Source organism: Caloenas nicobarica, chromosome 8 (assembly GCF_036013445.1).
Source record: "Caloenas nicobarica isolate bCalNic1 chromosome 8, bCalNic1.hap1, whole genome shotgun sequence".
In the NCBI taxonomy this organism is placed as follows: Eukaryota; Metazoa; Chordata; class Aves; order Columbiformes; family Columbidae; genus Caloenas; species Caloenas nicobarica.
In genome coordinates, this window is record NC_088252.1 from 11112165 (window position 1) to 11126852 (window position 14688).

The 14688-nt window shown below is 37.1% G+C and overlaps 1 protein-coding gene across 1 annotated transcript in view; it reads right to left on the minus strand.

Annotated features, from left to right (window-relative positions):
- The window catches only part of CUL3 (cullin 3), a 57278-nt gene that overhangs the window by 21443 nt on the left and 21147 nt on the right, over window positions 1-14688 (minus strand). Inside the window, exons 3-4 of the mRNA XM_065640254.1 lie at window positions 7671-7784; window positions 476-636 (exon numbers count right to left, since the gene is read on the minus strand). Coding sequence (XP_065496326.1) covers window positions 476-636; window positions 7671-7784 — 275 coding nt within the window. The remainder of the gene's footprint in view (window positions 1-475; window positions 637-7670; window positions 7785-14688) is intronic.

Below are 14688 nucleotides of genomic sequence, written 5' to 3' on the forward strand. Positions count from 1 at the left end.
AGCTCAGAGATACAACTAAACTACCAAGAAACAGAGGGATCAAAACATGAGGAAGGGAAATAGAATTACAAAAGAAAACTTCAAAAATAAATTTAAAAAAAAAAAACAGGTACAAGAAAAATCAAACCACCTCTCAGTACGGAGGAAATACAGAGTAGCAAGAGGCAGAGAATTGTCAAAACTCCGCTTTATAACCAAATGCTCTGGCACAAGTAGAAATGCAGAGATTTCACAGAAGTTTTATTAAAAACCACAAGATAAATATTAAAAAAAATATATTAATGAGCTTCCCCATTTACCATTAGGCTAACCCTTAATGTACAAAGAAATGTGTTATTCGAGATTATAGAGAAATTATACTTTTGATCTGAAATGTACCTTAAGTAATGATTTGTGTATGTTCTTGATTCACTCTTAAAAACTGACAGGTATTATAATATGTACAACAAAAGACAATCACTCACAAACATCTTACCTGTCTACAACTTCTCCTTTCCTTTCTCTTGCAATCATATCCAGCAGAGTTTGCCGCAGGTGATCCCTAATGCAGCCATAGCGTACAACTTGATCTCGAAAAATAATCAAGCCCAAATTGTAGACATTCTCCACATTATTTTGTTGCACATACACACGGTCCTACAATGAAGGCATATGCAGCAATGACATTTCAAATTCAGTACGCCCATGCTACTCGAAATTGCAGGAGATTGTCATATTTGTACTGTACAGAAATAACCAAACTAATCTTCTCTCCTTTCTTCATAAAATGAAATTGTGAATACCCTAAAAATTAAAAATCAGTCCCATTTTCCAAAACTCCATTTGCATAGAAAGACTACTTTGCACAAGACTGTAAGCACAGCATTAATGACTAAAGCATGCCAGAACAAATCTACAGCCTTGACAGTTCTTTGTTTGGGGTCAGGGAATCTCCAAATACTGACACAATTCATGGAATAATCTGAAAGAGGTTTTACTTATCTACCCAAACCCCTTCCATCCACCCCTTTTTGTTCTTTCAGAAGAATTAATTTTTCCCCATCTCCCACGCATCTTCCTATCACTCCTCTTAGGCAGACAGTGCCACCTCAATATTCAGTGAAATTTCCTGAAATAGCATCATTAGATGAACAGAAGAAAAAGTAAAGCCAAAATGAGAATAGTTACAACCAAATATTTATGGCTTGGTACTGCAAAATTGTACCTAAGAACTTGTGTTGAACACCCTCTGGCATCCCCCCAAACCACTTCCATTCAACCTGAACATTATATATCATTAAAATCACACACGCACACACACTGCCTGATCCCCGCCAAGGGGAACAGAAGAAAGAATAATTTTTATGTTTCCATATAGATTTAAATTCTATCTCCCTACATCATACGTCTGTAGGAAGGATCAAGCTCCTTAACCATCCACTAGCCTTGTTCTACCTATATTTAACAAATAGAGGCTGATCCTCAGACAGTATAGCCCATATAATGTAAGTCCATGTAACCCCAACACCACCCCAGAGTTGAGACACTGCTGAGCAGCCTTCTGAGCCCCTCACTGCTGCCCGCAGAAACGCTCCAAACATTTGTCTCCCCTTTTCTATTCCTTTCTCCCAACTTACCAACTCTCTAGAAAAGGAAGACTACTAATAAAGTTACTAGCAGACAGAAAATGAGTGTATTCACAACATTAAAAACAGGAAAATTGTAAGATTTTACAAACTATTTCTGAGATGAGCAATGATTATTTTTTTCATTTCTCTCAGGGCACAATCCATTCCTCTAATATAATTGTAGGGTAACAACTAAAAATCCTGCTTTACTACCAATTAAGCCTCAGGATGATGATATTAGAAAAAGAGTTTTGTACCCACTCAGAAATCTGTGACAAAGGTTTTCTGAGAATTTAGATAGTTATAACAAAATAATAATGATAAAACCCACAAATTCTGTACAGGATGAAGGTCAATGCTTGGAACTGAGTACAAAGATTAGCTTCTCCATTGGTTCCATCTATTATCTGAAGTGCTTTACCACACTCAGAATTGAAATGTAAAGTTACTCAAACACCTAGAAAACAAAACTACTTAAAAAAAAAATCATGCTTCAGACTACGGAAAAATATTACAAAACTGTAAGTTTATATAAATTCCACAATTAGAAAAAATGAGAAGGAACAGACACCACACCCTTTAGTATTTTAGCAGTTGAATTTACATGGCAAATTTATTCACATACTAATTATATGCTGGATTGCCACTTGATGACCAGAGGAAAGCAAAACACCGGGTTCCACAACTCATGAATGATTTCCCACTCCCTCCACAGAGGCAGCACTTAAATTGAATGGAAAAACAAGATGGCAATAGGTCAGCTGTGCCTATTCCGTGGCTCATGAAGCGAGCTCAGCTCTGCCACAAAGCAAGAAGTTTACTAACTGGTCTCATGAAGTCAGTCTAGTGACATGTGGTGGTCTAGATCTTAGGAATATATTACTCTATTTTCTTTTGTTATTTAGAAAAAGGGTTATTTATTTCCCTCTCTTATTTACACACTTGCATCAAGAACAGAAATAAATGTGACTTTAAAGTAATGTAAGCTTAAAATACACTTTCAAAGAGATGAAAGAAAAAAAAGTGGTGTCTGATATATTACAAAACTTGAGGAGAAAAAAAAAAAAATATATATTATTCCCAAAGAATAATTGGGCCTCTGAAGCACAGGCAGCAGGGTATCAAAATGAATTAAAGCCATGGTCATGACTCATCTGCATAGCTTCTGCTGTGGCAGTGCTAAACACTGCCATTATGAAATGAAATAGTAACTGCACCAGAAACTCTTCTCAAAGTGACAGCAACGCCTCTTTAGTAAGCCAGACCACTCTACAATACCCAAATTAGAGTAGCAGCATTTCTGTTTCTGATACTGATTTGCTAACCCTTGGTAACAGATCACTTTTATTGTTTACTGGAAGCTCTCCCAGCCTAAAAGAAAATAATCTTAGAGACAGGAAGCCCCATTTGGGAACAGGTTTGACTGACAAGGCTGCATGCTACTCAACTGCAATCACTTCCCATGGGGAGAAGCAGCAGGCGCTTAAAAGGTAAGAGTAACTCTCAGGAGACAAGGGTGGAGTTTCAAGACAGCAATTATTCACCAACTACAATGCTGCTTACATTGCAGAATAATTCTGGTCTCAACTAAAGCAAGTTACCTAGTGTAAAATACCACCAGCTGCATTTTGCCCATCTCTGTATAGATGCACTGCCTGGATGATACAGCTTTCAGACACTGTTGTGTATCTATATAGCAAGTGCCTTTGATCTGAGTACTGAAAATAAAAACACTTTTCCCTACTACCTTGTGTGTAAGCCATGAACAATGACAGTCATACGCCCCAAGGTCAAAACGCACACAGCCAATCTGTCAGTGTTGGCCTACATCAAGACACCAGCTTCGTGCACGGCACAGACACGGAGGGAATGCTCTGCCCTCTGCAAAACACACAGCTGTATTCCCAAGAGTAATAGTTCACTTCTGACAGTGTTTCACTGGCACTACCCATGCGCCTATAATGTAGCCAGGGGTGTGACTGCGGCGCTTGCATACCTGAAACTGCTTCAAATTTAGCAAGCGTCAGTAGTAAAGAAGGGACACCACAGAATCCAGTTTAGCCCAGTTTCCGTAAGACATTCTAAGAATACTCACGCTCATGTAGCTTGAAGAGAAGACCAAACAACTGCACCTCCGCTGCTACTGTCACATACCGTAGTTAAATAAAAGCTACTGTGGGTACGTTTACCTACACTGGAGCCACATGTGCGACTGACTTCCAGATATGCCCAGTGCAGCACATGACTTCACTTTGTGAAGGCGCCACTTACGACATGACTGCACTGCTTCGGTACTTGCTGCAGACAGTGCCATGAATTTACAGAGAGCATTATAGCTATTCTGACACTGATCACTGTAGCCTGAACATGTAAAACAAAAGGAGAAGAGCTAGTGCACATATACTACAAAATACAGTGGAACTATGTAAACTTGAAACTCAATCGTGGAATCTAGAATATCTCAAGTAAGTTAAGATTTGCCTTTGTTGTGCAAGTCCAGGTTGCAAAACCTCACACTAGAACTACATTATACAGCAGACCTGAAACCAAGTGGACTTTTTCCAGAAAACAGCCATGACACAAGAGACAAGGTAATAACCTTTTTTAAAATTGAACTATATGGCAAGTTTTATGAGTGTCTTGTGGAAGAGGCTCTGCAAGCAAAATGAAATCCTACCATAAACCTTGAAGTATTCTAGTCATTAAGTATCATAATAATGCACAAAGCCCATTGTACAAAACATATACCTTTATAAAAAAGATTATTTGAAATAATTTTTATTTTACATGTGGCAAAATTAAACAGACAAAAGAGATTAAGGTGGGTTGGAGAGGTGTTTGTTTCAACTTAGCTCATATTGGAGCTAATGGGTAAAAATAAGCTGGAAAATAAACATGGCATTAAACCAGATATAGTTTAGTTTAAGATGTAAAATCACTAGGCTTAAGCAAGAATTGAAGAGAGTAAGATCAGAATTCAAGAGGATGTTAAATGTTTTACTTTCACTGATATCAGACTGTGGCTTGTTGGGTATCAAGAGGTACATTTCCTGAAAGTGATGGGTAAGTAACTGGCACAGCCTACAAGGTAAGAGGAGAAGGACTGGGTTATCCTTTATTTATAAACCTGGTATAATTGCATGTGCTTCCTCTGGTGGAACACAAGCAGAGCAATTAACAATGCCTTGTGATTGAGTTTATACAGTGTTGTTTTGTTTGTTTTCCTTTTTTTGTTTTCTTGCTTGCTTTTTTTTTAAAGATAAAATATTTTGTGTGTAAATTACGTTAGCTGTGCTTGGATAAAAGGTATAAACAACTACTGACATAAGCATATCACTGTAAAACTACATTTCATTCAGACCCAACATGATAAAAGCAGAAATAATTCCTTATTTCATGAAGTTCTTGAAGAGCAGCCAGGCCTCATCTTTGACAGCTGTTCCTCTGCTTTATAATTTTGTGGTACTAGCAGCTTTTTCAAGCTTTTTGAATGAACACATACTCAAGGCTAGAAGTTTCCTGCTCTTAGTCTCTTTCCAAGAACAGAATTATGTTTGACTCAACCGAACATCCCAATGACAAAGATGAAACTGCAAATTTGAGACTAGTCATGTTTTTAACCATGGCTTATACTGTAATTTGTAATCAAAGCATCTGTTTTCTAATGACAATTTGTCTTGACCCCTCCAAGTCAAAGAAAAGGAAGGAGTCTGCCCACTGTATCAGCTCCTTGTTCAGATGGTTCTATCTAATAAAGATAAAATTCAGGATAAAAACCATGTTACCTTAAAGGTGTTTAACAGGCAGTGCTCCTAAGGGTTCAGAAGTTTATATACACATTTTGAAATAAAAAATGATTATGTTTTTGCTATTATATTATGAATACTTTTTATTGTGGATGTGTCTTTTCTGTTTCCTTGGGTCTCATTTTGGTAGGAGGAAAAAAGTCTATGGGAGGCAAATAATTATTCAAGTGGAGGTCTCGACTGAACACCCACTTGAAAAAATTAGAGAACTGTCACGCAGTACATGAAAGACTGTATATTACAGAGGCATTCAAGTTTATCTGTTATTCTGTTCTGAATCTAAAATATAACCCAATGAAGTCCAATTTGCACTTGTCAGAATGCTGCAGGTCTCCATCTTCTGGAGTTTTGGTGGAAAAGAGAAAACTGTCTGGCTCTTCTAACAGCATTTGCAAACTTCAAACAAAAGTCAAGGCACTCCTTTCCTGAGCACAAAAAAATACTTTGGAAACAGCTCTCATCTCTCTCCAAAAGTGCTAATTGAAGCATGTATCTCCTCCTCAAAGAGGAGACTGCTTGGTCCTCAATGTACTGGTTAATACACTAAAGCAGGAACAGCTGATAAGCCAGCTCTCTCTGACACTGTGTAAGGAATCAAAGATTTACCAAACTGAAGAGCAGCCAGTAACATTGCATTATCCACTCTGACCACCTGGTAGCTCGGAGCATCCAGCACATCCTATACTGAAATAATACATAGCATCAGGCTAAAACACAACAGCTGGTCTCCTAGAAAGCTCTAGATTCCATCTTTTAACGTTTCTGAAAATTCATCACTAGTTTTGGTAGATTATTCTAATTGTTACCTATTCTTGAGTTTCTCCAGATGCAGCCAGCAGCAACTGACTTGTATTTGTCCTTCACAAACAGATTTGAAATTCCAGGATTTCTCATAGAGAAGATTGTAAATCTTCAAAATAATCTCTCAGCCTTCCTTTTGAGAAGTTACACAGATCACTAAGTGCCCCTAAAGGTATTTTATCCAGGTCTCTATTTTCAGATATGTGGGCTTTTCCCAACTTAAAAAAACCCACACCCACACAAAGCCAACTGAACAAAAAAACCCCACAAAACTAAACAAAAAAACCCAACTCCCACAAAACCCACAAGAGTAAATAAATTTTAAAAAGTAAGTTATGTGGTTGCAATAATTCCTCTAAATTATTTAACATTTTGTAGCTTATTAACCAAGTGGGATTTCTTTCACAGCTAATATACACAGGTTCAATTTCATAGCATGAGATCTTTATCAGCTACAAGAGCTTAAACCCAGTTGTTCAGCAGATAAGAATACAACCTCAGTTAACCACCTTTTTTGCCAAAAAAGGTGCTACCATTATCTGTCCTTCACTGTCTAATACTGCATGAAGTACTATCTTCAGTGTGATATTTTGGAAAAAAAAAAGATTTTACATTTAAAAAAGAAAACAACCAAACAAAAAACACCACCAACCCAAACACCAACCAAAACAAAAACCAGTGTAACTTTTTTTTTTCCTTCTGAAGTTCAAGCCTCTGGCTAGAAGCTATGCAAAAATAGATGCTCCTGCATCCTCAGAGCATGCCCACCGCTCAGAGAATTTAAACATATACCAACTCCCTAGAGCATAACACAATCCAGACACAAAAATGTAAAGCCCTATCTCTTCAAAAAAGGCCTTTTCCGTTAGCTGTCACGTAAGGAATGCTTTTTTTAAAAAATTACAGCCATGCAACCAAAGATCACATTCTCATTTACATACATTGCTTTATCTTGTACCCAAGCTCTATATGAACAGCAAAGGATTCAATTAGAATTTAACATTTAAGGACATAGACTATACCTAAGCCGAGTTATCTTCTTCAAACCCTTAAAGAACAACAACTACATTGGAAGTCTGAAGAGGCTTTACACCATCATGCTTTCCACAGTAAGAAACCACCACTACCTGAACTAAGACCAGCAAGTAACACCTAGAACCTGACAGAACGGGTCTGCTTAGCTTCTTTTTTAAGAATTGCAAAATTCAACCATTTTTCAGATGCATTTTTCAAGTGATAATGAGATGACCTGAAAGAAGAATCCAATTATAATTTGTCACACACCCATAATAGTCTGGCATGCATACAGGGAATTCAAAACAAGGGACAGACAGCTGTCTTAGGAAGAAGACTGATAAGCATGTCTTGCTTTTTACCCCTCCGGCTCTCTGGTTCACATTTATTTAAAGACAACGTACTTCATGAAGTTAAATGTGTGAAAAAGCAGAATACCCACCATATACATCAGAATGTCCCTAATCATCACCATCGCTGTTTGATGATCATTCCATGCTTGGTTTAGTGTTTGTAGAAAGTTGTTATTCAAGGAGTTTAACACATCTTCTCGCACCTGAAGGAAAAAGAAAAATATATTGCCATGAACACAAGTCAGTTGCTCCTGCATAATTTAAATCTTAACAAGCTTTACGCAAAAATAAAATAAAATAAATCTTGCTCCTCTATAAACTTGAATATTACAAAGAAGTTCTTGCTTTTCCAAGGGTGCTGATCATCCCTATCTTATATTTCACTTCATACAAGTAAGAAAAATCAGGCTAAAACCAAGTAAGAAATGAAACATGGAATTTCAAAGGAACCTGAAATCTCAAATATTTTTTACAACTCCTCAAAGGTTTAATTTCCTATGCTATAGTGTTTCAATTGATGATAACTTTACTATCACAAGTAATGTCAGAATATTGGGTAGTACCAGTAAATGTTATGAACAGGAACAAGTGGAAAGTTGGCCATGACAACATGTAGAAAGACATGCTGAGATAGCATAAAGTTACAGCAAACGACAGTTCTGAAAGGAAACAATCAATTGGTAAAGACCAGACTCTTATATGGATAGTCCATAATTGCCAATAAGACGACTTTGGAGAACAAAAGAAAGTTGTCATTGTTTTTACGAACATATTTGCTAGTTGATTCATTTGTCTCATGACACTATTCCCTACCAATAAAAAAAGAACATCCAGTTTCATATTACAATTTTCATGCAGTGGGCAGATATTAGTACTACAGTGCTCAAGCTTTAAACTCATGTAAAAGAGAAACCTGAGGGAGCATTAAAAAAAAAAAAAAATTCCAGTTAACAAAACATGCGAATTGACTTCTGACATAACATGCAGAATACATTCTGCCCTCTGTTGTAACCGAACAGAATGTATTTTTACATGTATAGATCTGCATCTATACCTGTGCGATAGCGTAAGTTTCAGCAGAGAGTTCAAACAGGAAAACAAAATACAGGTCACCAGCAGCCACAAGCTGCACCAACATCAGATGCAACCACCTGACAGACTTCAGTCTGTCATTTAAGTTTTATCAAGTTATTAGGCAAAACCAGCATAACAAAAAATTCAGTCTGCCACACTACTATATATACTCCATAAACTTAGATGAACAAACCAGAAATACAGCATAGCAGATCATGCAAACACAACGGTCTCCTAACAAGAAGCTGTGGAAACTTATCCCTGTAATATTCACCTTGTTATTGAATCTAGGTAACACAGGTAGTCTTGGAGGTTGTTTAAAGCTTTCTGAAATCTTCCAACACTTACTCCCCAGACCCAAGCAAGGCCTCTCCTCCTTGCTTTTGGAAAACGCAATCTGCAGTTAGAAGTCACAACCAGCACTGCTTAGCTGCCTCATTCTTTCGGATAGTGATCACCACTTACCCTTTGGTCTCCCAAACACGTGCCCCGTCATAACCCAATCTATGAGGTTCTTAGCTAAGAATGTAAATATGCATTAAAAACTTCACCAGCCATACTTGTAAAGAATGCTCAGAATCTCCCAGAACAAGAGAGACAAATATAACATGGTTGCTTTCACTTCTTTAGTCAACATGGAAAAATATTGGGAACGTTATTTGGTAGATTACCCACACCAGTAAAATTTATGAAAGCAAAACTAAAAGCATGATTAGTTTACAAGCACTGATAACCAGGGCAAGGACTGATCAATTTTACCTAAGTGCACCAGGCCAACACAGAACTCTTCAGGGACTAGAATTTTATTTTCTTTTATTTTTTTTTAATAACACAGGGGCACTGTGCCTTTATAATTACACACATCCGGCACAATAATCCCACTAGACCAGTCAGTGCCAAATCACACACCAACTGGTAGCAAAAGGCGGTGCTACCACCAGGTAGCGATGACAACATGCTTGCGAGCAGACACAGGGATGCTCAGATCTGTGCCACCTCTGCTCCACACAGTATGATGCGTGGCTTTTTGGAAACGTGCCATAAATCCAGGAGTGGCTGCTGTACAACAAAACTACTCTAAGAGTCTCTCTGTGAAGCCTCTCAATGACATTCTTCTAGGTTTATTTTAAGCTGCAGACAGGTTCGGGAAGCTGTTCTTCTAGTTACTACTAAAGCCAACCAAATTATTGCTTATAACATCTGTCCAGTTAATCAGCATTGAACATATTTTTTGCATGGGCCATGAATACAAAAACATTACAGAAAAACTACTGTAATGCACAAAACATCTTAGCCATGCAAAGGTGCAGAGTTGAACCACTCTAGTGGAATAAGTGACTTGTAGTAAAAAACCCTGGATATCCACACTCCTCTACAGATAAGAAAGCCCTTCAGAGACGTGGCTGCTGCTGTTCCAAAGCCTTAAGAAAATTTCAAACATTTTTATCAGCAGAACGCTACTTCCAATTAACTGAGCTTGCAGTGATTTCTATGGCAATCTTTGCAGTTATGCAGTAAATTGGCAGGCATATCCAACTTAAATAGGACTGTCTACATACAGTCTCAAAAATAAATTAACAGCTTCATAAACTAGGTAAAGTCTTCTTATATTCGCAAGAATGAAATCCTGTATATAACTTCAGGCTCAACTGTATTTTATACTGGATATAGCTCTTAAGGAAATATAGCACCCTCCACTGCCAATCTCTTAGGAATAGTTTGTTGGCATAAGCTTTCAGTTTCTTTAAATAACTCTATTATAAAGTATACACAAAGCAGACTTATGGCCTAGTATTTTCTCTCTTACAGTGCCTGGCCTGACACAGCAACACAAATAGTTCAGTTATGTGATTTCCACTACTGTAAGGACAGCCAGAACCTTCTGTGGGGAGCAGCAGCATAGACAGCACTTTCTAAACTAAGGCATCAAGGTCTCAGAAATTTTATTACCGAGTTTATCTTCTACGGAAGTCTAAGTAGTCCAAAAGATAAGTTTTCCAAAATCTTAGAGTTCCAACTAAGTTAACAGATTAACTATTACTTTAGCAGAAATGTCTGCTCACCACTGCAGCTGCTATCCTTTTGGAAAAGGATAAGGAAAGATTAAGGAAAGATAAAGGCAGATAACACTTTATCCATTGTCAATCAGTCTTACAGTACCCTAATGTTCACTAATTAATTCATCTCCTACATGACTCCTCATGTCATTCCTCCCTATTTCATAGATGTCATGGAAATTATTTCAAACTCCTTGTAGGAGATTCCCATCTTCTCTCTCCCCTTCCTCCTGTAACACCACAACAGCAAATTTTAAAGCTTGCCAAGGATTCCAGATATACCTTTACAAGCCCCAAAGCAGAGATGCTCCCTTCACCCCACTCCTTCTGCACAGGTACCCCATACAATTCCTTCTGCACTCAACGACTGGCTCTGTGCCCCCCCACCGCAGGCTTTCCTGCCTGCCTGCCTTTATTATTCTACTGAAATAGCATGTACTGCTGCTACCAAACTCCACCAGTTGTGCAGCAAAACCCACCATGTCGCAAGGCATCCTGGCATGCCAGCAACAGAAATGTTTGGTGAGATCAAAAATTCTTATAGGACATGAGAACACCCCAAGCATCTCTTCCTTCAGCAATGTTCCAGGATCTCCCCAAACCAGCATGTTTCAGTCCTTTTAAGTTTAGGACAGTCCTTCACATCTCTGAATCTCTGACGTACACCGCACAGAAAAAACAACAAAACTGTATTGATCTTAGTCAACAAATCAATCAATTCCTTTATCACACACACACAATTTGCAGAATATAGATGCTATATTGCATGTCATGGCTTTAGATTTCACTAGACTACGAAGCATTCATTAAAATGATGGAAACTTAAAAAAATATTATCCTGCAAAATTTTAAACTTTAACTTAAGATTCCTTTATTCCAACACAAGTGCTGTTGCTTATCATCAAGTGGTTTAGAGTGCTGTAAATTAAACTTTGTGTATTTCTTTTTTAAAAACACTTTTACAACATTTGTTTGAAGAAGTAACAGACCAGGCTTGAGAAGTGTGAAGAAAGAACCACCACATCAAGCTACAAGATTGCCAAAGAACAAGAAAGGCAGAAATCAATGAAATACCAGATGCACAGGAATTAAATGCTTGAATTAAGATGAAAGGTTTCAGTACTTCTTATTCAACAGTATTTTAAAATTCAACTCTACAAGTACTATACTTTAATAATGATGTCAATACACAGGCAAAGACAAGTTTTAGCATGTCCTTACCCTGCAGTAAAAACGAGGTGGTTGACAACAGCTGACTCCTGGCTTACTGCTGCCTTCATCAGTAGCCAGAACCTGGCGACTGTCACTGCAAACCATCAGGGTCTGCAAGTTCCAAACCGAGCACACTTGATAGGAACTTGCTGGCATGGTTGTATTCTGTATTGATCATGTTTGCACCTATCATTTTATTTACAATTAAACAGGCTGCAAAGACGACACATGATATTATGTTTTCTTGTCAAGAAATTAAATAATTTTCTTCTCTAAAGTGTTTGACTTCTTTCTAATAAAAATGCTGAGTAAGCACAACTTTTATCTAGCAAATAAATAAGCAAATGTATAAATACAGCTCTTAACGGTGCCACACCAAAAATAAAAACTTCCTTTTCCAAGCTTGAAAACTATTTGTAAAAACATCTAAACAAATACATTGCTTCTACCTAGTCTCCCGATCTATTCCTAATTAACCAGCATGACTGGAATACTACAGGAATGTAACTTTTTTGTAGAAAGATAACTAGCAGATGCTGACAGCGAGTGAGAATTACGTTTCCAGGACTCCAGCAATCCAAAATTTGGGTTTGGCTGCTCAGAAGCACTCCCTGAATTGAGTGTAGTCCTTTACTAAAATATATGCATTTCGGTACATTTCATTTTGGTAAAAGTTAACAGATTCCATGAACAACAATTCAGCTGGAAAAATCCCCTTCTTCTAAACTCTAGCATCGACCACTGATTCTCTGAATCCAAGTTTGCAAAGACTTGTGATGAGAGCATTTATTGTCAGTCAGCTACTTAACATTTAACAGAGAACTGCTCTTGGAAAGAGAAACCGAAAATACAAGATTCTTCTACAATTTCCACTACATAAAGTATGAGGTTAAACAAAAACTTCTTTTTATCTATCTCACAACAAGTACTAATGGCACAATCATAAGATGCCATTACAAAACTGATCCTATTCTTAATAAACAATGCACTATTTTTTCCATTCTTCCATCTATAACTGCCTCAACATAACATCCTTAAGCAAACCACCAAAAGGAGAAGTAGCAGCTTTGAGCCTACAGAAATTTTCTTTATTGTTTAGAACTTTTTAACATAAGTCACTTTTTATTTTTTTAATATTTTCCTGTGATTATTTAACTTACAGGACAGCATCATCAGGCATCTGAATTATTTAGCCTTTTTAAACTTTACAGTATTTAACTACTAAAACTCAGTAGTTAGCCTTTTTCTTTAAAAAAAACTTTTGGTCATCTATTTTTATGTTACCCATACAGATAAGTATAATTTGATTAATCACATTAAAAATCAGAATACTGGATCATTGGAGGAGAATTTTTTTTATAGCATTAGATACAATAGCATTAAGTGTCAGAAAGGTACTTCTCTACAGTGGTATCTGTGCAACCCTCTCAGCCAGCACAGTGACAGTACAAACCCACAGGATCTTCTGCTCTTTTGTCAGTTTGCCACAACCAGCACTTCAGAATAATTAATTTTGCATATGGATAATTTTTAATATGCAGAATATCTAGGAACAAAGATAAGCAGCTTTCCTCAAATTAAGCCAGGTTAAACTGAAGCCTAGGAAGAATAAAATGTTTTGTGTCATGATTATTATAAGTATAGACTGTAAACATAGCAAAATACAAGAAAGCACAAAAAGCTTCAGCCATTTTCCACATTTTTTATGAACAGTACAGATTACAAATGCACAGATTATGAAAACAGAAGTGTTTGAGAGTCACAGATGTGCTACAATTATAGAATACTACCATAAATTATTTAGCCACTTCATACAAGATGTTTCTTCTCGTGCAAACAGTAAAAAAGCCCCATATTCAAAGCAGTTTTAGGCTATACTTGTCTGGATCATACCTTTGAAAACTAAGATTTTAGAAAAGAAATAACAACACTTCTGTGCCACAGCAATAACTCCAGTTAGAAAGCATAAAAAGCCCCCCAAACATTATGCACTATTTACACATAAACCTCCCATCCACTCTCTGTAATTCAGCCAGAAGTAATCATCTAAGACACACGACTGTGTGCAACTTTCCTCTAGAAATGCTGTAATAACAGGCCAAAAAAAAGTGATAGTCCACCTGGACCCACAGCCATGTATATAGGATCAAAGTAGATATGTGTCTCTTTTCAAAGACAGGCAGTTATGGATGTTATTGCAAGGAATAAGGCATCTTCCCTAGACTTAGGATGCTACTACCACTAAATACAATCTGGATTCATAAAAGAGTGAATTTTAACTTTTTTTTCAATTACTTATTAACCAACCCTAAACTTTCTTCACAAAGACTGAAGAGGTGGTTGCATGGTTTAACATGAGATGTGAAGAACCCTTTTCTCAGATGCTACATCTTCAGAAACACGTTTCTGTCTGTTATTTTGAATGAATTACATGGTTTTGAAAAGGCTGAAATGATAGAATGCAGACTACTCGGAACTTTTGTTGTTGCTGAGCTGATGTTTTTATACATTGCCTACCGCCTCTTTAAATAACATAATCCTAGCAGAACTCTCTCATTAACTTGTGAATTAGTTCATCAACCCATAACAAACAGGTTCTTACACTGGTATTTATTTTGTTCCACAGATGACAAAACTGACTGGAAAACAAACCAAAATTTGTTCTGAGAAGGTCAGAAAATGTCACCAAAAGGCCACAAACATTTTTTTAAAATTCCCATCTGTCAACAGTTATGCCTCAGCTAAAGTTGTTTCCTTTTATACA